This window comes from Bos grunniens, chromosome 4, assembly GCF_055505025.1.
Source record: "Bos grunniens cultivar Pamir isolate PY7600 chromosome 4, Bosgru_T2T1.0, whole genome shotgun sequence".
NCBI classification, from domain to species: domain Eukaryota; kingdom Metazoa; phylum Chordata; class Mammalia; order Artiodactyla; family Bovidae; genus Bos; species Bos grunniens.
Genome location: NC_141168.1, coordinates 112,681,556 through 112,708,609, shown reverse-complemented (window position 1 = coordinate 112,708,609; position 27,054 = coordinate 112,681,556). Strand labels below are relative to the sequence as shown.

General features: G+C 48.1%; 1 protein-coding gene across 4 annotated transcripts in view; it reads right to left on the bottom strand.

The window, feature by feature from the left end:
- Positions 1–13,542: 13,542 nt before the first annotated feature.
- Positions 13,543–27,054, bottom strand: part of UPP1 (uridine phosphorylase 1) — a 28,696-nt gene continuing 15,184 nt past the window's right edge. For 3 of the 4 annotated variants that reach the window (XM_086398596.1, XM_086398599.1, XM_086398595.1), the window contains exons 2-8: positions 26,366–26,430; positions 19,499–19,613; positions 18,158–18,316; positions 17,055–17,169; positions 14,646–14,855; positions 14,303–14,449; positions 13,543–13,741 (exon numbers count right to left, since the gene is read on the bottom strand). In XM_086398596.1, coding sequence (XP_086254722.1) covers positions 13,602–13,741; positions 14,303–14,449; positions 14,646–14,855; positions 17,055–17,169; positions 18,158–18,316; positions 19,499–19,613; positions 26,366–26,430 — 951 coding nt within the window. In that variant the 3' untranslated portion in view covers positions 13,543–13,601. Of the gene's footprint in view, positions 13,742–14,302; positions 14,450–14,645; positions 14,856–17,054; positions 17,170–18,157; positions 18,317–19,498; positions 19,618–26,365; positions 26,431–27,054 lie in introns of all 4 variants that reach the window. The other variant, XM_086398600.1, reaches the window with a different exon arrangement.

The window sequence follows — 27,054 nt, the reverse complement described above, 5'->3', positions numbered from 1 at the left end:
CCCTCCTCCCTCCTCCCTCCCCATACCATCCCTCTGGGTTGTCCCAGTGCACCAGCCCCAAGCATCCAGTATCCTGCATCAAACCTGGACTGGCAATTAGTTTCATATATGATATTATACATGTTTCAATGCCATTGTCCCAAATCATCCCACCCTCTCCCTCTCCCACAGAGTCCAAAAGACTGTTCTATACATCAGTGTCTCTTTTGCTGTCTTGCATACAGGGTTATCGTTACCATCTTTCTAAATTCCATATATATGCATTAGTATACAGTATTGGTGTTTTTCTTTCTGGCTTACTTCACTCTGTGTAATAGGCTCCAGTTTCATCCACCTCATTAGAACTGATTCAAATGTATTCTTTTTAATGGCTGAGTAATACTCCATTGTGTATATGTACCACAGCTTTCTTATCCATTCATCTGCTGATGGACATCTAGGTTGCTTCCATGTCCTGGCTATTATAAACAGTGCTGCGATGAACATTGGGGTACACGTGTCTCTTTCAATTCTAGTTTCCTCAGTGTGTATGCCCAGCAGTGGGATTGCTGGATCATAAGGCAGTTCTATTTCCAGTTTTTTAAGGAATCTCCACACTGTTCTCCATAGTGGCTGTACTAGTTTGCATTCCCACCAACAGTGTAAGAGGGTTCCCTTTTCTCCACACCCTCTCCAACATTTATTATTTGTAGACTTTTGGATCACAGCCATTCTGACTGGCGTGAAATGGTACCTCATAGTGGTTTTGATTTGCATTTCTCTGATAATGAGTGATGCTGAGCATCTTTTCATGTGTTTCTTAGCCATCTGTATGTCTTCTTTGGAGAAATGTCTATTTAGTTCTTTGGCCCATTTTTTGATTGGGTCATTTATTTTTAAAAGCCAGAAAAACCTTAAAGAGAGAACTCTCAAGGGAAAAGGCAACCAACTGATAGCAACCTTGAGATGACCCAAATGTTGGAATCATTAAATAATTACTTTAACACAGGACTTCCCTTGTGACTCAGCTGGTAAAGAATCCACCTGCAATGCAGGAAACCTGGGTTCGATTCCTGGGTTGGGAAGATCCCCTGGAGAAGGGAAAGGCTACCCATGCCAGTATTCTGGCCTAGAGAATTCCATGGATTGTATTGTCCATGAGGTCACAAAGAGTTGGATACGACTAAGTGACTTTCAGTTTCACTTTAATGTAATTATTATAACCATGCTTCATTAAATTAAAGACAATGGCTCTTGTAACAACTGGAGAGATGGACATTCTCAGCAAAAAAATTATTATGTATAAAAAAGAACCAAATGAGAAATTTTAAAACTTAAATATAAAATAACAGAAGGAAAAAATTCATTGAAGAAGCTCAGTAGCAGAATGGATGTGAAAGATGAAAGAGCAGCAAACGTGAAGATAGATCAATAAAAGTTATCCAGTCTGAACAATAGAAGGAAAAAGATTGAAATAATAATAATAATCAGAGCCTCCAGACCTGTGAACAATATCAAAGTTTGCAACATTCATAGCGTTGGTGTGAAGGAAAGAGTGGAAAAAGATAATTAGCATAGAAAAAAACAAATGAAGAATAAAGAGACATAACACAAAAAAGACAATCCATGAAAGGAAAAAATGCATAATTAGGCTTTATCAAAATTAAAATTTTTTCCATGTGAAAAGCATTGATAAGAGAATTTAAAAAGAAGCCAACAGGCTGGGAGAAAATAATCGCAAACCAAATCTGACAAACGGCTTATATTTAGAATATATTAAAAGCTGTCGAAACAAAAGACACGAAGAGACATTTCCTGGAAAAAGATGTACAAATATCAAATAAGGCCATGAAAAGGTGTCCAACACCACTAATTATCAGGGAAATGCAAATTAAGACCAACATAAGATATCTCCACCTGCCTCTTAAGACTGCTAAAATGAAAATCAGTGAAAACAGCAAACTCTGGCAGGGATGTGGAGAAATTAGATCTCTCCTATATTGCTGATGGGATGGCAAAATGGTGCAGCCACCAAAATAATTTGGTAGTTTCTTTAAAAATTAAGTATACATACACTTAGCATATTACCTAGCAATTATATTCCTGGGCATTTATCCCCAAGAAATGAAAACTTATGTTCATACAAAATCCTGTACCTAAACATTCATAGCAGCTGTATTCATAAAATAGCACAAAACTGGAAACAATCATAATGTCCTTCAGCAGGCGAAGAGTTAAACACTGTCATTCATCCACACCCTGGAAGATAAAAAGGAATTAAGTGTTGATACAGGCAGTAACCTGGATGAATCACATGAAAAACATCCACCTCAAAAGTCACATACAGTGTGATTCCACTTCTGTGACATTCTCAAAATGACAGAGTTGTAAAGATGGAGACCGTCTTAGTGGTGGGGGCGGGGACTGGGTCTGACTACAGGAGGGAGCTAGAGGGAAGTCTCTGTGGGCACGGAACAGTTCTGTGTTATCGACTGTGGTTCCTGAGCCTACACGTGTGATACGATAGCACAGAACCATATACACACATCGCACCCATGTCAATTTTCTGATTCTGGTGTTACACCAGTTATGTGAGCCATAACCACTGAGGGAGACCATGTGAAGGGTTGTGGGGTTTCTCTGGACTGTCTTTGCAACTTCTGTATCTACACTTATTCCAAAATGTTTGTGAAAAGCCATAGTACTGTGTATTTTAAAGGTTCATTGCGTTGTATGTAAATCAGAAAGGACCAGCTGGCAGAGCTCCAGTCTTTTCCTGTTCTGGAGGCCAAGCTGCTGCATGAGACTTAAAGCAAAGTACATAATCCCCAGTTTCAGAAGCAAACCTCAACTGACCCACCTAGGCAGTCTCGTCCCCCTCCCACAGAACTGGGGCAGGGGTCTCACATGAGACATCTTTGACAGGGAAAGTGGTGGTGGTGGTTTAGTCGCTCAGTCATGCCCGACTCTTTGTGACCCCATGGACTGTAGCCCACCAGGCTCCTCTGTCCATGGGATTTCCCAGGCAAGAATACTGGAGTGGGTTGCCATTTCCTTCTCCAGGGGATCTTCCTGACCCAGGGATGGAACCTAGGTCTCCTGCATTGCGGGCAGATTCTTCACTGACTGAGCCACCAGGGAAGCCCAGGGACAAAGTAGGCAATTAAATAGTTAATCCCACCAGAGGACTGTAAGTAAAGAAAAATATATGGGAGACTCCTGTAAGTTAACGATCACTCAAGGAAGTAGGTTTGTATAACTACAAAATCAAGCAGGCTTGCTTAGCAATGTTACCATGCAACAAAAGCATGAGATGTGCCCCCAAACAATAAAACAATGGTGGCCTGAGCCCCGCCTGCTGCCCAATGAGCTCAGGAAGTTAATGACCCTAGGGCATGAACAAGCACTTATGGAAAAATGATATTTCAAAGTGAAAGACCTTCATCATACTGAGGCCTGAAATAATTTTTGCAAAGTGCCACGACTGTCTTGGCTTGACCACATAGGGAGGAGAAAACTCCCCTCGCCGACATGGAGGAGGAGCTGATGATGGAAGCGTTTCTACTGAAGAATGAGGAAGAAGAAGGTGTTTTCCTCCTCCCCACTTTTTCTTTGCTTATAAAACTGTGGCCCACTCAGTTCTCAGGGCATGGCACCCTCTTGCTTGTCTGCTTGTCAACCTCACAAGCGTCTTATTCTAATAAATCATTTCTTATCTACAACTTTGCCTCTTGCTGAACTCTTCCTGTGCAGAGACATAAAGAACCAGAGGTCCTCAGAGCCCCCAAGACACAACCCAGTGGTTTCATTTGGTCCTGGGTGCTCTACTGCCACTTCATTGACAGTTGTCTAGGCTCTTGGGAAGAAGACACCAGGGGCAATGGCCTTGACTTTGGATGTGACACTTGCAAACCCCATAGTCATCTCAATACTGCATGGAGGTGAAACTAATCCTAAAAGAGAGCAAAGAGGGAGAGCCACAGAAAAGTGGCAGCAGCCAGTAAGTGACCCTGATCCCAACCCAGCTCCACCTGCACAACTTGCAATGTGAGTTATGAACAACAGAGGGCAGAGTGGTTACCTGGAGGCGACAGTGTCCCAAGTGAGATGGTCAGAATCTCCTCATCAGCAGAACTAACTGAGCTCCCCTAGGTTTTGTACACTGTTCTCAGACAGGAGCTTGTATCAGAACTGCCCAGAAGGGCTGTTAGGTCATAGATTGTGTCCCACACAGATTTTCTAACTCAGTCCACCGAGGGCCTGGGGATTTGCATTTTCAACACGTTCTCAAGTGATATTCACGTTGCAAGTTCAGCACCATGCATCCTGAACCACGGTTTGGGGCTATGGCTTCAGTTCCTTCCTGTTTCCTGAGTGATTTTGAGCTCACCTGCAGGGCAGCCATACTTCTTCAAGGGAACACACCTGAGCTCCATGTGATTCAAGGTGACTCAATCCAAAGGCATCAGGGAATCCCACACAGAACACCCTCCCCCAGGACAATGTTCTGCTACCATATGATAAATATTTCTTAGAGGAACAACATGATCACTATGCAAGCCATTCAGATTATGGTCATTTCGGGATCAGCAGTAATAGAATTCATTTCATGTCCTATGAAATAGCAGTGTCCTGCTGGGGAATTACTTGTTCCAGCTCATTTGGCAAACTGTTCTTTAAGGGACCCCAAACATTGGTTATAAAGGGAGCCTGGATTGATTATGGTACATGAAGTTATCTCTAAGGGATAAGCACCCTCCAGAGAAGCTGCTAAAAGTCTGCAAACCCTGTTAATCTATTCTCCCCTTGGACTCAGGGCAGGGACATTTTTCTCATTTCATAAAACCTCAGGCACACTGATGCCCTGGGACCTGAGCACGCTCAGTACAGAAGCGGCCATGACCCACCTGCACCGCAGTCTCTGGCAGGGCTTCCCCACCAGACTTCCTGGCCTGCTCAGTGCTGCTTAGCATCACAGGACTGATGGTCTTTGCAAACAGCCAGGTGGTAGGCAGTAACCTGCTTCAGGGAAACTGTGACAAGTGTAAACCATGGGGCATCCTTGAGTTCAAAGCAGCTTCAGCACTTCACTGGAGTGCCCTGGCTCTTGATACCAGGACCTGGAAAGCTGATAACCATCTTCTGAAATAACAGCATATGTCTGAAGAGAAATCAAGCCCTCCCCGCCGGCATCACTGCAGACTCTACCCCAGTTGTTTAATGCCAAATGTCCTCCTCTCCTTCAATGCTCAGCAACCTGAGGGCTGAGTATGTGTTCTAGTCTATATTCCAGCTCTAGAGTAGATTTTAACTCAGGTCCATTCATTAGATGAAATTCATTATTATTCCAGAAAATGAGAAAGATCCTTCCAGTTTTGGAAAACGTTGCTGGACTGAATGCAGTTTTCCAACAATACTATTCATTTCCAAGGCATTTTACCCAGCTAAACTTACTCATTCTTACATTTTTAAGGGTATGGGTTTAAATGTCACCCACCCAGACATGCGGGCGACCCTCATTACTGGGGTTCCTCGTGCTCCTACGCTTGTATGGGTGTGCAGAGACAGGGCCTGCTCAAGAGCGACCCCCGAGTGTGGACCCCCATTGTACCCCTCCGACCCCCTCGCCCCAGCCCCCCCTTTCCCCCCTCTGGGCCCCGTGGCTCCAACCCGATGGGATGCTGCACGTCCAGGCAGTATCCCAGGTGATTGCCACTGAGCAGAACAGCCCCTGGCTCCAGTCACCTGTGGCGCTCCCGCTGTTCAAGACAAGATGAAAACCTGGATTTTCATGTTAAATACCTAGATGTTTAAATTTCCATGTAAGCTAAACTGTAGTTCCCATCCCAAGAATCTGTAAGAATCTACCTAGTAAGTCATTTCTGGTCTAGTCCCAATACTTCTGTTGCCACTGCTGCTGCTAAGTCGCTTCAGTCGTGTCCGACTCTGTGCGACCCCATAGACGGCAGCCCACCAGGCTCCCCGGTCCCTGGGATTCTCCAGGCAAGAACACTGGAGTGGGTTGCCCTTTCCTTCTCCAATGCATGAAAGTGAAAAGTGAAAGTGTTAATACAACCTAAAAGAACAGATTACTTTAAAAAGCAATTTTCAGCAGCTTCTCTACCCTTTTCATAGTTGTGAATTACTGTGGCAATTCTTTAAGAGCTGAAAAAGGTGATATTTAGTATTAAAACATCTCTTGGCATCCACGATCATCTCAACGTGGAAATTAATTTGGGCATGTGTGTATTTTCTCTTCCCTTTCAGGTTTTCTGTTGTTAAAGAACAAAGGCCACGTTTCTTCATCTTCTCTTGCTTCCTTAAAGATTTATGTTACACACCTCTGAAAACTAGTTGATTTGGCATAATTCATAAAAGCTGTTTGTGTGGGATTTATACTTTTAGAAAAATCAGGTCAAGTTCAAAAAGTCAAACTGTTATATACTCAGTGGCTTTCGATTTATTGTAACTGCCCTCTTATTGGATCAAACTCCTGATTCCTTGTACATGAAATGAATAAATCTTATTTCCATTTGAAGGGGAAAAAAAGTACACGTTATGGTCTAAGAACTTCTGGGGCCAAATCTACGGACCAAGTGAGAATGTCTAACAGCTCAAGAGAGAATCCAGAAACTGAGCCAGAAGAGCTCTGGTAGAAAGCAGGGAGGCACTGGGTACATGCTTTATTTCTTCCAGGTGATAAGGGCTGGGAGGCCTGGCATCTGTTCCCTATTGTTCATCTATTCCTGCCTGTCTAGACAGCCCTCCAACTCAGAGTAACAGAACTGCTAGTTAATAATGTGTATGTGAGTAGAACTTGAAATTGATTTCTATTCAAATAGAAATGTGAATAGATTTGAAAAGAATCAATTTTTCTTCTGACAGAAAGTCTATTATGACTGACTGGATGAGTTCTGTCAATTAGAATATATGACACATCTGAAATCAAATGAGCTAACTTTTCCGCTCTGAGGTTTGACTGGATACATTTAAAGCAAAAGTACAATAGATATCCCAGATATTACATCCTTTGCCTCTACTAAACTTATGATAAAAGTTAGATGTAGACCTAAAGTTTTCCCAGGAGGTACACAGATTTTCAAATTATATTCTGGAATTTTGTTGTTGTTGTTTAGTCGCTAAGTTGTGTCCAACTCTTTTGTGACCCCATGGACTGTAGCCCACCAGGCTCCTCTATCCATGGGATTTTCCAGGCAGGAATACTGGAGTGGGTTGCCATTTACTTCTCCAGGGGATCTTTCCAACCCATGGATCAAACCTGCATCTCCTGCATTGCAGGTAGATTTTTTTACCTCTGAGCCATCAAGGAACCCATATTTAGGAATAAATGACCAAAAAACTTAAAGACCACTGCCTTAAGGATACTTAGGTTTATCAATATGATAAACCTAGATGATATTGTGAGCTAATAAACATATATCTGGCCTTTATCCTGTTTCAGAAATCCTTGGAATGTCTTGTTTTACCACCATGGACTGACTGTGTCCCCCCAGAAATCATGTGTTGAAACGCCGACTCCCAACGCGATGGTGTTTGGATGTGAGGCCTTTGGGAGGTGATGAGGGTGCAGTAAGGTCTTGAAGGCGGGGCCCTCATTAAGAGATTAACACTCTTATAGAAAACAGACTACAGACTGGGTTGAGGGCTTTCGCCAGGGAACAGTGTCAGCAGGCACCTTGCTCTTGGACTTCCAGCCTCCCTAACTGTGAGAAATGAATTCCCATCATTCAAGCCTCCCAGTCTGTGGCAGTGTGCTGCAGCGGCCTCAGCTGACTGAACAGTAACACCCCCCTTTCTGCTGTATCTGACGTCCGGGAAGGGGAGGGCAGCAGGGCTGGGGACTGCGTTCACTCCTGTGGCCAGTGCTTTATTCCATCGTGTCTGCTGCTGCTGCTAAGTCGCTTCAGCCGTGTCCGTCTCTGTGCGACCCCATAGACGGCAGCCACCAGGCTCCCCCGTCCCTGGGATTCTCCAGGCAAGAACACTGGAGTGGGTTGCCATTTCCTTCTGGATGATGGAAACTCAACGTACCAATGCTGAACGCCATTCTTGAGGGAGCTTCCTGATGGTGACCACATGGATGTATAGGAGGGAGACTCACACTGAGCCCTAGGGACAGGAGCGCCTGTACTTGGGCACTCCTAGACCTGGGCTCCCGGTCCACTGTTCATTTACAGCCTATGTGCTAAAATGACATTTGTAAGTACAGCACTTCGCCAAGTGTTTTCAGTCATTCTAACAAATGTCAAACCTGAGAGCATCACAGAAAGCCCCAGATTTGAAGTGTGGGTAGCCTGGGGACCCTGCTTGCAGCTGGCATCTAAAACAAGGGCACTGCGGTCAAGACCTTTCCCTTCCACTTGTAGAATCAGATATAATTCCAGGTAGGTAAGTGTCAGAATCGAATCTAATTATCAGCCACCCACCCACCCACCTGGTGTTGGAGATGGTCAGGGAAGCACACTGGGGCAGGGGGGAGGCTCCAGAACTTTCTCATCTTCCCAAACTGAAGCGCTGTCCCCAGTAAACCCTGACCCCCCATCTCCCCTCCCCAGACCCAATAACCACCATCCTACCTCTGTCTCTATGGACTTGACAACTCTAGGAACCTCATATCAGTAGAATCCTACAGTATTTGTCCTTTGTGACCGGCTTATTTCACTCAGCATAGTGTTCTCAAGGTTCTTCTGAGTTACAGCACGTAACAGAGCTTTCTCCCTTTCTAAGGCTGGATAAGCCCCATTTGTCTGCATGGACATAGTTTGTTTATCCTGTCATCCATTGATGGGCATTTGGGCCATTTCCACCTTGTGCCTGTTGTGAATAACACTGCTGTGAACACAAGTGTCCCAACGTCCGTTCGGATCCCTGCTTTCAGTCCTTTCATCCAGGTACACAGACGTGGAGTTGCTGGATCCCGCAGTGACTCTGTGTGTAATTCTTTGAGGTTCTGCTGTACTGTTTTCCACAGCCATTTTCCACTGACCATTGCCCATTTCCATTTTCCATTGCACCTTTTCCACTGACATTTTAGCCATGAGGCTTAGAGGAGTCACAGAACCTCTGAGCCTGGGGGGGCGGGGGTTGAGGGAAGGGGCTAGGAAGCCCTTGAGGATGAGAACCAGCAGACTCAGAGATCTGTGCCTCCCTGACTCCTAGACCCGAGCCTCACCCAGTGCTGGTGGGATGGGCCGCTCCCCTCCGTGGCCTCAGGGGTCAGCAGAGCAGAGTAAAGTGAGGCCAGCAGCACCCACAGCAACGGAGGGAGAACCTCAGAAGGAAGGCATGCCAGCGGCATTTCAAGGCCGACTGTGCCAGAGGCCTTCCCAGGGCAGCAAGCACCTCAGGACCCCCTAGTTGCCCTGCGTGAGCGTGACAGGAGGAGCTCCACAGCGGTCCAGGGCGCCCTCCACGGGGCCAGGTGGTCCTGACGTCTGGGTCCGTCACACCACATGACTAGAGGAATCTAACGTCACTGATGAGCGAATTCCAGCAAAACAGCTGTCCCAGGTCACGAGGGAGCCAGGCTCACCCACACTTGTGCATAAGCAGACCATGCCTCGAGGGCGTGGGCAAGACTACACCAGCACCGTGGGCTGAGCCCTGTCCTTCCCTCTGGGCTAAGAGGAGCAACACAGGCCTCTTTTAAAGGCCCACACAGGATGGGAGACCCAGCCTCCGCGTACAGCTCCCACTGTGCCTGATCCAGTGGCACCTGGGCCCCTCTGGACACAAAGTCTGCTCCCTCCGCACACACCTGAACAGATGGAGGGACCCTTCACTTCTACCACACATGTTTCACTGATGCCTGTGTGACAGTCATCAGTTCAGTTCAGTCGCTCAGTCGGGTCTGACTCTTTGCGACCCCATGAATTGCAGCACGCCAGGCCTCCCTGTCACATCACCAACTCCCGGCGTTCACTCAGACTCACATCCATGGAGTTGGTGATGCCTTCCAGCCATCTCATCCTCTATCATCCCCTTCTCCTCCTGCCCTCAATCTTTCCCAGCATCAGGGTCTTTTTCAACCAGTCAGTTCTTTGCGTCAGGTGGCCAAAGTATTGGAGTTTCAGCTTCAGCATCAATCCTTTCAATGAACACCCAGGACTGATCTCCTTTAGGATGGACTGGTTGGATCTCCTTGCAGTCCAAGGGACTCTCAAGACTCTTCTCCAACACCACAGTTCAAAAGCATCAGTTCTTCGCTACTCAGCTTTCTTTATAGTCCAACTCTCACATCCATACATGACCACTGGAAAAACCATAGCCTTGACTAGACGGACCTTTGTTGACAAAATAATGACTCTGCTTTTAGATACGCTGTCTAGGTTGGTCATAACTTTCCTTCCAAAGAGTAAGCGTCCTTTAGTTTCATGGCTGCAGTCACCATCTGCAGTGATTCTGGAGCCCAGTGACAGCCGTACCTAACCTTTTAAAAACTTTTCTTTTTAAACCACTTTCTGGTACGTGTGTGCTCAGTCGCTTCAGTCGTGCCTGACTCTTTGAGACCCTACGGACTGTAGCCCACCAGGGGCCTCCGTCCGTGGAATTCTCCTGACAAGAACACTGGAGTGGGTTGCTGTGCCGTCCTTGAGGGGTTCTTCCCAATCGAGGGATCGAAACCCGGTCTCTTCCGTCTCCTGCACCTGCAGCCGGGTTCTTTGCCACTAGCGCCACCTGGAGGAGACCCTAATAGGAGCAGGCGTGCCCCACCCTCGTCGGGGCTCCCAGGCTGGCCCAGTGGGTGGGACCTAGGCCGAAGTTCTCCTTTTCCGGGAGGACGTTAAGGCCACTGAGTACCACTCGCTTTCTACCTGGTGAATGTCTGCGGGGCCCGCGTGTGCACGGAGCATGTGCGTACGTGGACTTCTGTTTTGTGTGCGCGCACCGAGCACACCGCACCAGCACAGTCGCACCACCCACACAGCTGAACCAGCTCTCCAGGTGCCCTGCGCCTCAGTTCTGGCGCCCGTTCTCTCTGCCAGCGAAGGATGGGAGTTGGAGCGGGGGTGGGGGTGGGGGGCAAGTCGCGGGTGGGCGGGGAGGGCGGTTGCCAGCGCAGGATGGAGGAGGGGACCCGGGCACGGGTGGGCGGCGAGGGCGGGGGAGCGTCAGCTCTGGGGTCGACCCGGATCTCTATTAGTCCACAGGGTCAGATGTGTCGCTGGAAATAGGTGTGATCAGCTGCTTTTACCCCATTGGGTGGGTACAGCGCGGCCCCGCGGGTGAGCCAACCCCTTCCCACTGTGGCCAGCAGAGAGCGGCGCAGGTCCCGCCGGGCGCCTCCGCGTGGCCTCGGCGTCTGTGAGGAAGAACCTAGTCTCGAGCCCCCCCTCCCTCGTCCTCGCCGCCGAGGGGGAGAGGACCAGTGAGCAGGTTTCAGGAGGCTCCATCCGTGGACGCGGGGCAGGGACTGCCGGCCCGGGAGACGCCGCAGGGACTGCGGTCGCAGGATTCCGTTTCTCTGGCTGTAAACAGCTTCTCGTGCTGTTGACTGCCAAGCTCCTGCCGTCTCCCCGCTTCACACGGGGCACCCCACGTCCACACCTGCGTGAGAGCGGCACACACAGGACCCACCTGCAGGTCCCCGCGGCTCCTCACGGGACTTGAGCCTGGTGACCACACGCACGGGGTCCTAGCCCCACACCTGGGCTGCAGGGGCCGCCAGCCAGCCCACCAGCCAGGCATTCGGAGACTGACCCTGTCTGCCCCTGCACCCAGGTTTGCGGGCACAGCAGACCCGCGAGCAGACGGACTTGGAAATGTCTCCGTTGAAGCCTGGGGCACTGGGAATTGGGGGGCAGATGTGAGCATGGTGACAGGAGCCTGGGAACAGCTCCTGCAGCCTTGAGCCAGAGTCAGAGGCTGCCAAACGCGAGAGGACACACATATTCCAGGACCTGCCAGCTGCTGGGGGGCTGCAGGCGGCTCCTTCTGGAACAGCCTCAAATTTGGGGTGCAGCAGATACCCCTTGAGGGGACCGAGGGAAAAACCGCAGGCATTCCTTCTCCACACTGCGGCCTGTAGCAACTGGGAGCCAGGAGGTGTTACAGGGGGTTCACTCAGCTCACTGCGCCACAGGCCAGTTAATGGAGAGCAGGTGCTGAGGCAAGGAATACAACTTTATTCCACAACCAGGCTGACAGAGAAGGTAGATTAAAGTCTCAAAGTAACCACCTTGAGGTCTGGATGCCAGGTTCTTTTATAGAACAGAGATGGGGAAGGTGAGGAAACAAAGTTAAAAGGCCATTGATCTTGCAAATATCTCCTAGAATGACAAGCCTTGGGGAAGGGATGTGTTCATTCCTTCCTGCAGCCATCCACAGGTGGACAGGGTCCTAAACAAAGGCACTTCGGTTTAATATTCCGGCAGCCAGGCAGGACTCCCCCAGGCAAACCATTATGTATAAACAGTATCCTTTTTGTGAAGAGGAGCAAGAGGGAAGCAAGAGTTAAAGTAAAAGTTCTAACATGGAGTCATTATTGGCCCCTCCCTGTAATAGAGGGGTCTTGGCATCTGGACCGGCGCCCAGCTTGGTGCCTCTTGAATGACTTGATTACCAACCCTCAATTTGGGATGAACCTCAAAATCTCAGGAAAGAGGCTTTTTGAAGAGTGCATGGACCATACTCATACATCAACACCACGGTCCCCACATGATTCCCCAAACCAAAAAGGCACAGGTGCAGGCCTCGGTGTACAATCAGAAAACAGCCCTCTGAGAACCTAAAACAGAGTTGAATACCGAACATTACAAGGGTGTAGATGTGCCAAAAAGGCAACCAGGGCACCTGCCTCTGGGCTGGGGGACCTGGGGATACCCCAAAAACAGCTACTGCCAGACACGTCTGAGACAGGAGAGGACACCCTGGAGTACCCTCCAATCCCTTTCCGCCTCCAGTCTGGAGAAGGGCGTTTGACCCCAGGAGGAAGCTGAGGGACACGGAGGCACTGATGCAGGGCTGCTTACAGGCAAAGTGGACCTGAGTCTCACTTAGTGAAATCTGACTACAATTAGTATTTGCAAGTCTGAAAAAGCTCCCTAGAAATATTTCAAATATTGAGGAACTTTCTTAAAGAAAACCCAAATCAGGCTAACATGGGGGCATGCTCCAACGAAGCTTTAAAAAAAAAAATCCTTGGACTTCCCTGGTGGCTTAACGATAAAGAATCCACCTGCCAATGCAGGAGACACAAGTTAGATCCCTGATCCGGGAAGATCCCACTTGTCTGGCAGCAGCTAAGCCCCTACATTACAACCACTGAGCCAGTGCTCCAGAGCCTGTGTGCCACAAATCCTGAAGCCCGCATGCCGCAAGGCCCGTGCTCCACAAGACACGCCACCACAGTGAGAAGCCCCGACTCACCACAACTAGAGCAAAGCCCACGCAGCAATCAAGACCCAGAACAGCCAAAAAATAAATTAAAAAAAAAATTTTTTTTTTAATCTGCATAGCTAAGGCAGGATTTTCTTTGCCTCTGACCTGAAATCAGTTCCCTAGATTCTTGTATAAAGGATCCAGGAAGTCACACAGAGGAGATTGTGGCAATGATTTTATTTGCAGGAACCACAAACGCCCTCTAGATAAATGTTGGGGGATCAGGCCTGCATCAGGCGCTTCTTGATGAATTGGCCTACTAGCCGCTGGGGCCGCTGCTGGTACTCGGCCAGCACCTCGTGGGGGCTGCTGATCTGGTCTCCTTCCAGGCGGTTGAGGAGGGTGACGCACACCACGGCCGCTGCAGGGAGCAAACGTCAGGTCAGCACAAACAGGGGGATTTCTAGCTTAATCCCGGGAGACCAGCCTCCACTCCTCACAAGGTGTGGGATGCAGAGCATCCTGTCCCACTGTCTCATGCTCCGGCTGCCTTTGCGTCCCAAAGAGATTCCCTCAGCGAACCTCAGGACTAGCTCGGGCCCCTGTACTGCCTTGAAAGGCTGTGATGAGACAACAGGGATGGCAGGATTTCTGGAAGCAGAGCTGGACTGGAGGGCTGAGGCCAGGAACTACAACTCAGAAATCCCAGGACCTCTGAGGGCCAGATTCACTGGACAGCTGGCAGAGGGGGCAGCTTTCTCATCTTTCTGGTTCCTTAGTGGCACCTGAGTCCAGCAGAGACACTGCGGATCCTGCTTTGCAGCGCGTGTCAATCTGAAGAGCAGAGAGGTGCGCTATGCACTCGGCCCCGAGGCATGCCTTGGGGGCAGGGTGGGCGGGTAATCCCCGGAAGGACTTGCGTGAGGAGGGGGGAGAAGCAGGGGGTTCAGCGGGGGGGCGGGGGGCGGCCTAGGGATCCCACCTCGGAGGCCACAGGCGTTGCACATGGCAGCAAAGACCGACGCCTCCATCTCGATGTTGCGGATGCCGGCCGCGTAGGCTGCCTGCAGGTACTCCTGCTTGTCCTTTTCAGTGTAGGAGCAGAGTGCCCCGTCCAGGCGGCCTTGCCCTGGAAAACCGTGGAGCACCTCGGCACGGGCACGCAGTAAACACCCACTGCACGCCCATCCCACTCCCCAGACTCAGAGGTGGTTTCGAGCCCGCCCGGCCTGCTTCCCCTTCAAAATCCGGCCCGCAGTGGAAAGCATGCGAAGCAAGCACAAGTCCGCGGCAAACCCCCAGCAGGAGCCCAGAGCGCCCCTCACCCTCATAGAAGTCCAGGGTGCACATGGTGTTGCCCACGACTGTGGGGAACTCGCCGAGCTCCGCGGAGCAGCGCGCCAGCTCCTGCACCAGCTGCTCATCCAGGTCCGTGTTCCGGACCTCTCGCTTCCCGAGGACAATCTGCTCGAACTCCGGCTTAAAGCACGGGTCCACTGCCTGCCGGGTGATGACCACCGAGCCGGGCTCCAGACCTGAAGGAAGAAAGGCGGGGGTCGGGCAGGGAAGGGCCTGGTCCATTCATAGGTACACTGAAAGGTCAGTCAGGCCCTAAAAAGAAATAGGTAAGGACCCCTTTTCGACACCAGATTTATTTTTCCTGATGGTAAAAGAAACGAATGGGTAGAAGATACAGAAAATACGAAAAAGTGCAAAAAAGGGCCTATGCACCCCACTGAGCAGCGTCTTAACAATTGCTGCTGGAACTCTCTGGGGCTCCCTTTACCAGCAAGTGTTCAGCTGGTCCCTGTTTTGTAGTTGTTTTTTTTTTTTTTTTTCTTTAGTATTTAAGGTTTTGAGTAAAACAAAAGTAGGCAAGAATACTGTAAGGAATTTCCAGGCTCCCCAAAACTGGTTCCTGTGGCCACCAGCCCCTGATGCTCTGGCTTCCCTCCAGGAGTGACCCCTGGTGAGGATCTGCTTTCTGGGCCTCCCTGGGTGTTTCCACATTTGTACCAACATTATTCTGCTCCTCCGTCTTTGGACTGTTAATAACTTTGCTTGAGATTTGACCATTAGCATTTCTCACCACTACTTGCTTTAATGGGATGTTGGTTTTCCTAGACATTAAGGAGAAAGAAGCCATGAGAGCTGTTCCAGGGCTCCACGCCCTTACCCCCATATCAGCTGCTTTCATGAAACATTAAAAAATATGACCAATCCTCAAGCTCTGGCTCTGCTCACCCCACTGTGTGTCCATCTGGACTTTCCTTGCTGCTTCAACACAGACACTTCTCAAGTGTCTCCCCACCCCAAGTGTGGACCTGGAAGAACCCTCAGATGGTGGCTTTTATGAATTCATGGTGCCCAGGATTTTCCAGCCGCTTCAGGCCTCAAATTGGAGGGTGCAGCCCTCCTCTAGGTGCAGCTGCTCTTCCTCAGACCCTGCACTCTCTCAGGATACCCATTGGCTATTTCAGAATTCTCTTCTCACATCCATCAGGAACCCCAGAGTTTCTCATGCTTCCTCCTGAGTGGGGGCCTGTGCTACCCACCCACTATTCCTATTTTGGGATTTGGGGAGATGCCATGTCACACTTTGCTGTTGAGGATTTGGGGTCCAGCTCTTTAGTTGATCTGTCCATTTCTATGGAGCAATTTTGGGAGACTCAAAACCCACCCTACTCCCTCCAGAATTCATTCTCTGGTTATTGGTTTTAAAATCCCTGCAGAGCAAGAACTCAGGAAAAGTTTGGCGGCGCTTCTGGCGATACTGGTGCCACGTGCATGAAGGAGAGCCTGCGCACTGGAAAGTACCACAGCTAAGTGGGCAGGGCCCTCCCTAGTCATTGGGGTGTTTTCTGAGAACCCTGTTAAACTTTGAATGACAATCTGCAAACATGGATGCTACCTATCAATCTGTCTATGTAGTGGAAAGAAAATGAGACTATGTATCAAGAAGATTTAGGGCCTACAGAAGCCCCATTCACAGCAAGGAAACCTAAATTTTCAAATTACCGTAAATCCAGGGGAAGTCAGGCCTAGACAGTCAAAAACCAATGCAGAGGCCAGGCCTCCCAGCAGCTCCCAGCTCCTTGATGGGAGTGAGAACTGTCAGAACCCATTTTTCAGCAGAAAAACCTGCCCTGAGTTGGGACATCTGAAAGCAGGACAACTTACATAAAACAAGTTTGTTTCAACGACTTTGGCTTAAAACTCAACATAAGTTTAAGCATTTGGGGATGTTAAAAAAAAATTACGATGAGCACTGAGGGCTTTTAGGCAATTTAAGAACACTTATCTTAATTTTGTATTCCATCTCTTTCTTCCCCCTTTGAGTTTCCTGTAGGTTTTCTCATAAGGTACTTCACATCCTTGCAAGAATAGGGAGGAGTGAGCGAATTGAAGGAGAAAGAGAAATGAGGGAGTAGAAAGAATAAAAAGAGAGAATCAAGCAAACAAGAAGGCGTGAGAGTATACCCCGAAAAGAATGGGTTTTCACATGCGGGTGGCCTGGAAGCTTTCTGCAGCTATTTCTGGGGTATGGGTTGGGAGAAGTAGTTGGACCAAAAAACAACAACAACAAAAAACACAGATAAATAACAAAACAAACATGTTGTCACACCTGCTGCTGCTGCTGAGCTGTACTTGGGCACAGCCCAGGTAGGAGCTCTGGGTCTCCTCGATGCCCCCCCTTACCCCCAGAAGGTCCCGGTCATGCGCGGCACACTGACCTATCCCACCGGAAGTGCCGATGCGGATGAGGGTGACGCCGGAGCAGCGAGCATGGTACAGCAGCTTGATGAGCTCATGCAGCATGATAGCGATGGAGGGGACGCCCATCCCGTGCTAGAACCAGGGAGAAACACTAGCGTCACGCTCCGGTGGAGTCTCTGTGTGCCCTGTGGTGCATTGCTAAGTGGTCGTAAAGAAGATGAACTTCAAAACGTAGTTAAAAATTATGACTATGTGGGGAAGGTTTGCATGATGCTGTTGAACGGATGACCCCATCTGATGCACCACAAACAATAGAACGGATCTCAGCTGAGGACCAGAAGCCTGCGGTTGCCAGGTAACGAGCAGCCCCTCTGGCCTGGGAAGCCCTGCACACATTTTCCCCTTTCTCCACATGCTCTGCCGCAGCCATCCTCAATGGCTGGCCTGTGGCTCCGCCCTATGAAGCCCGCTGCCTCTCCACCCCCAACCCTCGCCCTTCTTCAGAGGTCTGCTGGAGTCACGGCCACCAGGAGCTGATCCAAGGTGGAGCAGTCCTTGGAGGATGTGTTTGTCATGGAGTCTGGCATGTGGGAAGTGCTTCCATGGATTATTAGTATCCAGATCTGAACACGTCTTGATTCCTGGGTGTGTGCAGTGTTGTTGAAGCTGCCAAACATCTCAGCTACTCAGAGCAGGGGCACCCTCTGGGCAGCCTTACTCTATGGCAGCATTTGCTTAATGTTCCTGCCTACAAAGGAAACCAGAACCGGGAACCGAGAAACACCAGAGATATGTGTTCACTCACTGCTGAATCACACATGTGTGATGTAAGTCCCTGTGAGGTGGCCAGGGCGGGGGCCACCTGGTCCCGGTCCTGGCTCTCCCTGGGGCCCCGGTCTAGGCAGGTCCTCCTGGTTTCCACCCTGGGTCCTCACCGCGTGCACACAGCCGGGTGGGCGTGCACCACCATGTGTGTCCATGTGTGTCCTGGCCTGTCCTGAAGGCAGGCCCCAGCTCCAGGCTCCCCTCACCCCTGCCCCCCCCTGCCGGGCTGTGTGCAGGGCAGGCGGGGAGCCTGCAGAGCCGGGAGCCCCGGCCTCCCGCCAGGGCAGGTACTCACGCTGACCGACAGCACCGGGCCCACTTTAAACATGGCGTAGCGGTCAGTGCCCTCACAGATGTTGGGATAGTCAGCACCCGGGTGGGCAAAGCCCAGCTCCATGGCCACGTACTTGATGAAGGCTTTCATCCGGGAAGGGCTTCCTCCAACACACACAAACTGCAGACAGAAAACAGAACCCCGTCAGCAGAGGGAATGCACCCCGTCTGAGGAGCATGGGTCCTCAAAGTGGGACCCCCCACTGCAGCAGCATCTCCTGGAACTTGCTAGAAGTGCAGGTCCCTTCCCTGGCCTACCCCGGACCCGCTGTGTATGGGGAGCCAGTAATCTGTGTGCCGTGGAGGCCCCCTGGTGATTCCAGCATTCCTTCAGATGTAAGAAGCACTGGTTCGTGGACTCAGTTCATTGCTATTGGACCCAACAGTGTGAAGCAATCAGACGCACAAAATGCAGGACAGCCTCGCCCTCGCTGGGCAGATTAAATCCAGGCTCCACGCCAGCCCGGGGTCCATCCGTCTGTGTGGGCGGCAGCTGTGTGGGCATCCATCTGGGTTCGGAATAAGGTGGGGCAGGACCCTCAGTGTGCAAGCAGCCTATCCATAAAATGGACTTCTAACCGCTCTTTCACCTGCCGGCAGAGAACCCAATGGCCAATTTGAGAAAGAGTCAGGGGCCAGTGGGGGCTTGGGGAGTCGTAGCTGTGGACGGAGCGGGTAAATCTCAGAGACACAGAACCTGCGGTCTGCAAAGTGCAAAACAAGAAAGCTCACAAAAGAAAAACAAATAAGTCACTCCTAGGGACTCAATGATCAAAGAATTATTAGTCTCTAAACATAAAAAAGAAAACTTTTACAGTCTAGAAAAAAATTATAGGTTAGATTTAAGGGAAGAATGGAAATGGAAAATCGTCCCTCAGTTTGAAACAAACAGCATGAAAGAACCAGGTGGCCAGTGGGACATAACCTGGTCATGACCTTATGATCCCATGAGGCAGCCCTGGATCTAGGGTCAGCGGCCTGTTTCAGTTTAGAATCCTAAACTTTAGTCCACTTTAAAAGTCCTCTATGAGGACAATTCTGGACCCAGGCACTTCAGGCTCCGGACGAGGGGAGCCTGGAAGCTGCATTCAGCAGGTTAAGTCATTGAAGGAAGCAGCTCAACAAATCGATGTGCATCTTAAATGACAGACAGCAAGCAGACATGGTGACTGCTCCTCCTCGTTATCCCTCAGTCCCCCAGAAAAGATTTAATGTCTGCTCTTTTCTAGTCTCTCAATGAAGCTTTAAGAATATTAGTGATCTTAGGACAAATTCCAAGAATTGAAAGCCCTGAGCATTTTACCTTCACATCTCCAAACATGGCTGGGAAATCGTGCGTGCTAGTGCTGAGGCTGAAGTGGTAGAGGATGTCTTCCTTCATTGCTGCTATGTGGGGATTGCAAAGCTGCACCAAGTCACTGCCCAAAACAGGAAAGGAGACAGTTTACAGAACCAGTGTCCAGTGGCCAACTGGACCACTGAGGCGCTCTGTGCCAGAGAGGCACGTGGAACCCAGCAGCGGGACAACCCCAACCTACAGAGGCTTCTGCTCCATCTGAGTTCCCCCCACTCCTCCCCTTCACCCCCTCTTCACTTCCAGGGCTGGTTTTGGAGGGTGATCAGACAGAACTCACAAGAGCACCGAATGGTATACAAAGCTCAAAATGCCAATTCACTCTATAAAGAGTGTAGCCAGTTGCTACCCAACTCAAGCTCACTCAACATATAAATGTGGCTTTGTGTTAAAAATAATATACTTATCACAGGAAATATGCATGGAAATAAAAGTAAAAAAATGGCCTATAATCCTCCCACTCAGAGATGGCTTTTCCAATCTGACGCCTTTCCTTTTCCTTTCCTTGCCATTAGCCAGCACTTAGCTGGTACAACCATCAAAAGAGAGTGATGAGAAAAGACATCTTTTCATTTTGTTTTTTTCTCTGCAGCTGCTTGAAACTTTGTGTGGTTTGCATTGTATTTCTCTTGGACGGTACACTGCTAGCTGGCAGTAGGGGTCAGCAAACATTTCCCAAAAAAGACCAAATGGTAAATATTTTTTCCCCTGAAGGTCATATGGGCTCCATCACCTCTTCTCAACCCTGCTGTTGTCACATCAAAGTGGCCACAGACAACATGCAAATGGGTATGGATGTGTTCCAATAAAACTTTATTTTTAAACATGATGCCGAGGTCTAGATTGCATCTGCAGCCTTAGACACACCTCCTTCTACACCTGTGCCTTCCAGATCCCAAACACAAGTGTGCTGCCCAGTGCCAGGGGCAAAGAGGGAGGCAGCACGGGGCCCCAGTTCACAGCAGTTAGGACCTTCTATTTCTTCCTTCTGAGTCAGACTTTCTGCTCAGAACCCACTGATCACATTTCCTTCTCAATCTAACTGTGAGAAAAAAACATCCAGGAGAAGGTCTAAGCGTCCTGGGATTTGTAAACACCACAATGCGACTGACCCAGGCCACCTCCTCTGCTGTCTCTAGCCCCTGTTTTCCTGGCATCCACTGGTCCTCGCTCTAGACCAGGCTCTAGACCAAAGGTGTTTGCTCCTCTGTTTTCTGCATCTCATCACTTCTTCCTTTCCCTTCTCACATTTCCCTCCTATTTCCTTAGAATGGCATCCAAGTTAATTCACAGCCCAACAGTGTCAAGAAGCAATACAAAAAGAGGTAAACATTTTTCTGCAATGCAAATGCATTATTTTTTGTGTTAAGACATGTCAATAAAAATTATCAAGTGAAAAAAATTAAAAAAAATTTTAAAGACGCAAACAAAATACTAAAGAGAGACAGATCTTTTTCTAAAGGGGAGGTGCTGATGGCTGGCTCGCAGGACGGCCCTGGGGCAGAGATGGGAGAGTCTTACTCAGAAGAGGCCACCTGCCCAAGCCACAGTCTGTGCTGGACCCCAACCAGTCCCAGCCAAGCCCACCCTCCTGGGGCAGGGGGTCTCTTTCCAGGGGACCAAATCCAGCGGGGACAAATCCCAAGCTTTCCCTGAATGCCTTCTGAATCTCCAGGCCAAGCTGAAATTCTGAAGTCGCAACACAATCACAGCATCTGAAGCTCCTTTAAAGGTAATTGTTTTACTACAATTATGGTTCTTGGCCTCCTTCAGGATGTTCACAAGACAGACTACAAACAGAAGCGTTACTAGGCAAGCATCGGAACTGACAAAACAGGATGTGACCAAACAACTTTGTCACTTATTTCAAAATACGAAAGCTTTCTTTCCTCTTTCATTCCAGGAAGAGAAGGAAATAGGGTGTAATTCTGGAGACATAATAGCGAACAGAACAAGCCCAGACTTACTTTTGTTACTGAGGCTTAATTGACCCGCAGTGTTGTAATAGAGTCAGGTCTACCATAGTGATTCAATTTTTTAAAGATTGTACTCCATTTTTAAAAAGGATTTTAAAATAACAAGTAAAAGACATATTAATGGAAAACTGTTCCTCTAGCCTACACACAGTTTCAAACTTGACTGTATCTTCCTTTATTCTGTCACTTTATTTAACAAATATTCGTTGAGCACCTACTCTGTAAAAGAAATGGGTGGCATGCAAAAGGAATGAAACCTGACTTATGATTCCAGGGGTTTATCAGCAGGGAGGGAAAAACATGGCTATTGGACAAACTGGCCCAGATGTCTAGGGTCGCATGGTCAAGAAACAGGCAGAGAGACTTCCCTGGTGAGCAAGTGGCTAAGACTCCATGCTCCCAATGCAGAGGGCCTGGGCTTCAATCCCTGGTCAGGTAATGAGATCCTGCATGTGCCAACTAAGACAGATCTCACGTGCTGCAACTAAGATTCAGCACAGCCAAATAAATACAAATAAACATTTTCTAAAAAAGGGGCTGGCAGATGAGGAAGGGACTCTGAAACCAAAGGAGGGGTCACTGCACCTCACCTGGTGCCCAGGTCCCCTTCTCCAGCCTTTATTTCATAGTATCCCCACTCCATCAGCCCCCAGGGTCCTCAACTTGGGGGCAGAGGTCAGGGAGAGGACAGTGGGGACAGGGTGTGTTTGGCTGTCAATGATAGGAAGCACTCAGGACCCTACTATTTCAAGTAAAGTTATCTCTGCAAGCGCCATTCCCGGGGCAGCCCCCAAAATTGAAAATGGGCCAAAGACTCTGCAGGGAAGGAAGGAAAGGGCAGGTGTCCATGTGGGATTAGGACGTGAGCAGGTGACCAACCTGTGTGAGGCTCCAGAGGACCTCCTGAGGAACCTCCAAGAAGAGAACCAAGGAGCCCTTCTTAGAAGGGAATCCTGAGAAAAGAGTTTTATGTATAGTGAGGACTGAATTCAATTAAATATATTTTGTTACTAAGAGTAATTGATACGAAACTGAAGCTTGGTTTTCTCTCTGTGCTAAGAGAATAAAGTTTTCTTGGAGGGACGTTCCTGGTGGTCCAGTGGCTAAGATGCTGCGCTCCCAATGTAGGGGGTCCAGATTCGATCACTGGTCAGGGAACTAGCTCCCAACATGCCACAACTAAGATGCAATGCAGTTAAATAAGTGAAAAATGAATACGTATTTTTTTTTAATGTTTAAAAAATAAAGTTCTCTTGGAATATCAAGCCGTTTTCCCTACTGGATTGTACGTCTTTGCCTTTCAGGTGAGCTGTATTTGCTTTTGAAAGATTGTGCTCTCACTTTGGTTAAGTGAATTAAGTATTGTTCCACAGTGACCTAAGGTCCTATTTGACCAAGTGTTTTAAAACTTTTTTACTATTTTGACAGACTTCCCAAATTCTCCCTGAGGTTGACTTTGGGATTCTTCAGAAAGGACCCCTGAAGCATCTCAGAGAGAGTAAAATTAAACTCATGAGGCTTATTTGGTATGTTAAATTACATGGGCAGCATTGTCGTGGTAAATATTCTTAGGTTACATTGTGTGGGTTAAGTATTACTAATATACATGTTCTAGAAATTATATGCCACTCCTTAGAATCTGGTACATCCTGATAATGTTTATAATCATAATTGTAGTTATTATGTTAAAATTTTGTATGTCACAGAAATAGCCAAGTTTCTTTACCAAATACAATGTAATCAGACCTTTAACCTTGCCTTTTTAAGTCATTTGTCATTTACAGACCGCTTCATCTTCAAAAAGATTCCACAGCAAGAACTTTCTGGTAATTCCCTAGCAGTCCAGTGGTTGGGACTTGGCACTTTAACTACCAGGACTTGGATTCACTTCCTGGTCGGTGGTTTTTATTTATTTACTTTTTTGATGGGGGGAGTTGCTCATTTTGTTTTTTGCCTTGCTTAGCAGCTTATGGGACCTTAGTTTCCCAACCAGGGATTGAACACGTGACCCCTTCACTGGAGGCTCAGAGTCCTAACCACTGGACCTGTTTTCCAGACACAGGGAAACTCTTCCCCTCAAGCTAATTACAGAAATTTGGTAAATTACACGTTAGTAAGTACAATTCAGACAGTTATCTTTTCTACCTGATCTCTCCAGAAATTGGAAACTCTTCCCTTCTCATCAGCTTTATCAGGTAATAAAATTAATTAATAATTACTAATTGAGGTCTGTATTTACTGACTAGGATGCATTTCTCAGATGACTCCTTGTTGCTGTGCTACATTATGGTACAGTTTGTTTCTGAAGCTTATTACAGTAATCTATCTTTGAACGAAGATCACATGTACCATGGCCTGCAACCAGGGGATTATACATGTGGGAAAGACATCAGATAAAGGACTTTTGGAAGGGACTCTATTAGGCTTCCTTAGACTTTGATTAAGATTAATACTGCCAGACCAGGACAAGAAAATTATGATATCTGAAGTAGACATCTGATCCAAGATGCCAGACCAGGCCTGTAAGCTAATTACTTTAATAATTGCTCACACTTTTGCTTATAAACCAGAAGTATTTCTTCCTTGGGCTCAGTCATTTTTAAGTTTCAAAAGTCAAACTAATTGCTGAGTTCGTGGCCAATTACCTCTGTCCAGTACTCCTAGGTTAACTTGGTGGGTTTCTCCTCTCTTACTGGATGGCCTTTAGGTCTAAAAGTATTGAAATCATACAGAGTCTGTTCTCTTATTACTGTGGAATTATGTTAGAAATTAGTATCAAAAGATATTTCAAAATAACCCACATTTTCAAGTGCAATGTGACATTTACCGACAGAGATCTTTGACTTAGCCATTGGAAGTCTCAATAAAGTTAGGAGACTAAAGAAACACAGGGGCTGATTGCAGAGAAGAAAGCATTTAATGAGAAATTAATAGCAAAGATACTTTAAAAATCCCATGTATTTGGAAATTAAATGTTCATTTTAAATGATGTGTGTATCTAAGAAACCATAAAATGGAAAATTAGAAAATATTTGTAACAGAATAAAAATGAAAAGAGAATTTACCAGAATTTGTTGCATGCAGCTGAAGCTGCTCAGTGCAACTGAACACATGAATCTTGAATAAGGGATGAAAACAATGGACACTAGCATAAAATTTTGTTAGATTTAAACAAAATCTCTACTTTAGTTAACAATACTGTATAACACGTTTCCTAGATATTTTTTAATAACATAGTATTTCTTCATATTCTCAAAATTGAATTAGAACTTTCAAGCCTCATTTAAATTTTTTTTAAATCACCAAGGTAACAAACTTTCTAGACATTTAGCAGTAATACCGATGCCAAAATACACGGAACTATATCAAAGTTTTGAGTGAATGCTGCTGCTGCTAAGTCACTTCAGTCGTGTCTGTGCGACTCTGTGCGACCCCATAGACGGCAGCCCACCAGGCTCCCCCGTCCCTGGGATTCTCTAGGCAAGAACACCAGAGTGGGTTGCCATTTCCTTTTCCAGTGCATGGAAGTGAAAAGTGAAAGTGAAGTCGCTCAGTCATGTCCGACTCTTAGCGACCCCATGGACTGCAGCCCAACAGGCTCCTCTGTCCATGGGGTTTTCCAGGCAAGATTATTGGAGTAGGGTGCCATTGATACATAAATTACAAATCTAGCATTCTATTCATACTAAGTCAAACAAGTGGAATCAAAACGCCATAAATTTTTTAGCTGTCATCTTCCTCCTTAATCTTGTGAGGGGTCATGACAACCCATGACTCACTGCTCTGTGGACGTGTATCTGGATTGTGTAAACTGTCAGTAATATGTCGTGTGTGCGTGCATGCAGGCATGCTAAGTCTCTTCAGTCGTGACTCTTTGTGACCCTATGGACTATAGCCTGCCAGACTCCTCTGACCATGGGATTCTCCAGGCAAGAGTACCAGAGGAGGTTGCCATGCCCTTCTCCAGGGGATCTTCCCGACCCAGAGATTGAACCCGTTTCGGACATCTCCTGCACTGGCAGGTGGATTCTTTACCACAAGCACCACCTGAGGAGCCCCAGTAATACACCATTTGATGTTACTACACTTTGTCTCAAAACCGTTGACCTCTTTTGGGCAAAACAGTCCTTAGAGCTTTTTGAAAAGCCATCTCCTGGGTTATAATTCTCAGGCTAACTGGAATATAATTTTCCTTTTTTTTCTCATATTGACTATTAATTTTTTTTCATCAGTACCAGCAATGCACTAATATACATAAAAGAGTGGCCATGTGAATCATACAGTGGATAATGAACAACTGGAAAGAAATAAGGAAAGTGTTTGAAAGTCAGAACCAAGAGAGCTGGGAGGGCAGCAGGGACTGTGACTCAGAAAGTGTCCAAGAGGAGAAAGCTTCTTATAAAGTAATCATTGGATTGCATTGAGCTCCCCCTTCCCCGAAATCTTATGTATTGACCTTCCCCAACGGCCTCTTTGGAGTGGCCTCTCAGAGCTATCTGAGGCTGCCTTCCAGGCTGCAGTCCTCTTTTTGCCCCAGATAAAATTTAGCTCACCAAAAAAAAAAAAAAAAACAAAGAGTGTCCGGGAGTAAGGAAACCCCACCGGATACAGGTCTGAGCGCTTGAATCCTTGAGGGACAAACACTCCAAGGCTGCAAGCTGTGCCCGGCACCAGGTGCCAGGCGTTCTCAGCCAGCTCAGCTGCCAGCCAACCCAGCGTTCAGTCCCCCAGACCCCGCTCGGCCTCAGACCCAAGAACCAAAGTGTCCACACGCCTCAGCTCCTGTGGGCTCGAGGTCATCCCCACCAGCCTAGGCCAGGCAGCACGCAGGTCACCTTACTTGTGATCTTCCGGCTTCTCCGTTTCAGCCGCGGTGGAGGCCATTCCCTCAGCTGAGGCAGGACCCTAGGAGAAGACGGCAGAGTCTGTGAGAAGGTAATAGTGAACATTTTAGGAGTTCATCTGAGGGCACAGCGATCGCAGTCCGTGGTCACCCAGGGAGCTGGAGAGCGACCCACGGAGAGAAGGTGGGAGCAAAGAGAGTAGGTGACTGACGGCCGCAGCAAGAGGCCCAGATGGCTGTGTGTGATGGTTGTTCGTATTGTTTTGAATTTGCAGCCTTGAGGCATTTATCGCTTAGATTTCAGTTTGCTGACACGGGCTGCCTCAGCATTAGAGCCACCACGGTCCAGTGGGCTCCTTGCTTAATTATTTGAACACTAGTTAATCCTCCCAATAGGAACCACTGTCGCTCAGTCAGCAAGGCCACGTTAACCTGTGGAAGGCCAGCGCCTTCGAGAGGAATCCTACATTTCTGCATCACATGCCAGCACGTAACAACCAGGAAGGCTGCTAATTTTAGAGAGCAGCTGGAGGAAATATACCCAGAGTGTGGGCTGGCGTCTCATGCAATCCCTGGGGCAAGACAGCCCTGACCCAGCGGACTACACCGGGCTGCCTCATCCTTCTAGAATCTTAACTCTCCTCCAGCTCAGGGCAGGAAGGGAACAAGCAAAGGCAGCAGCTCTC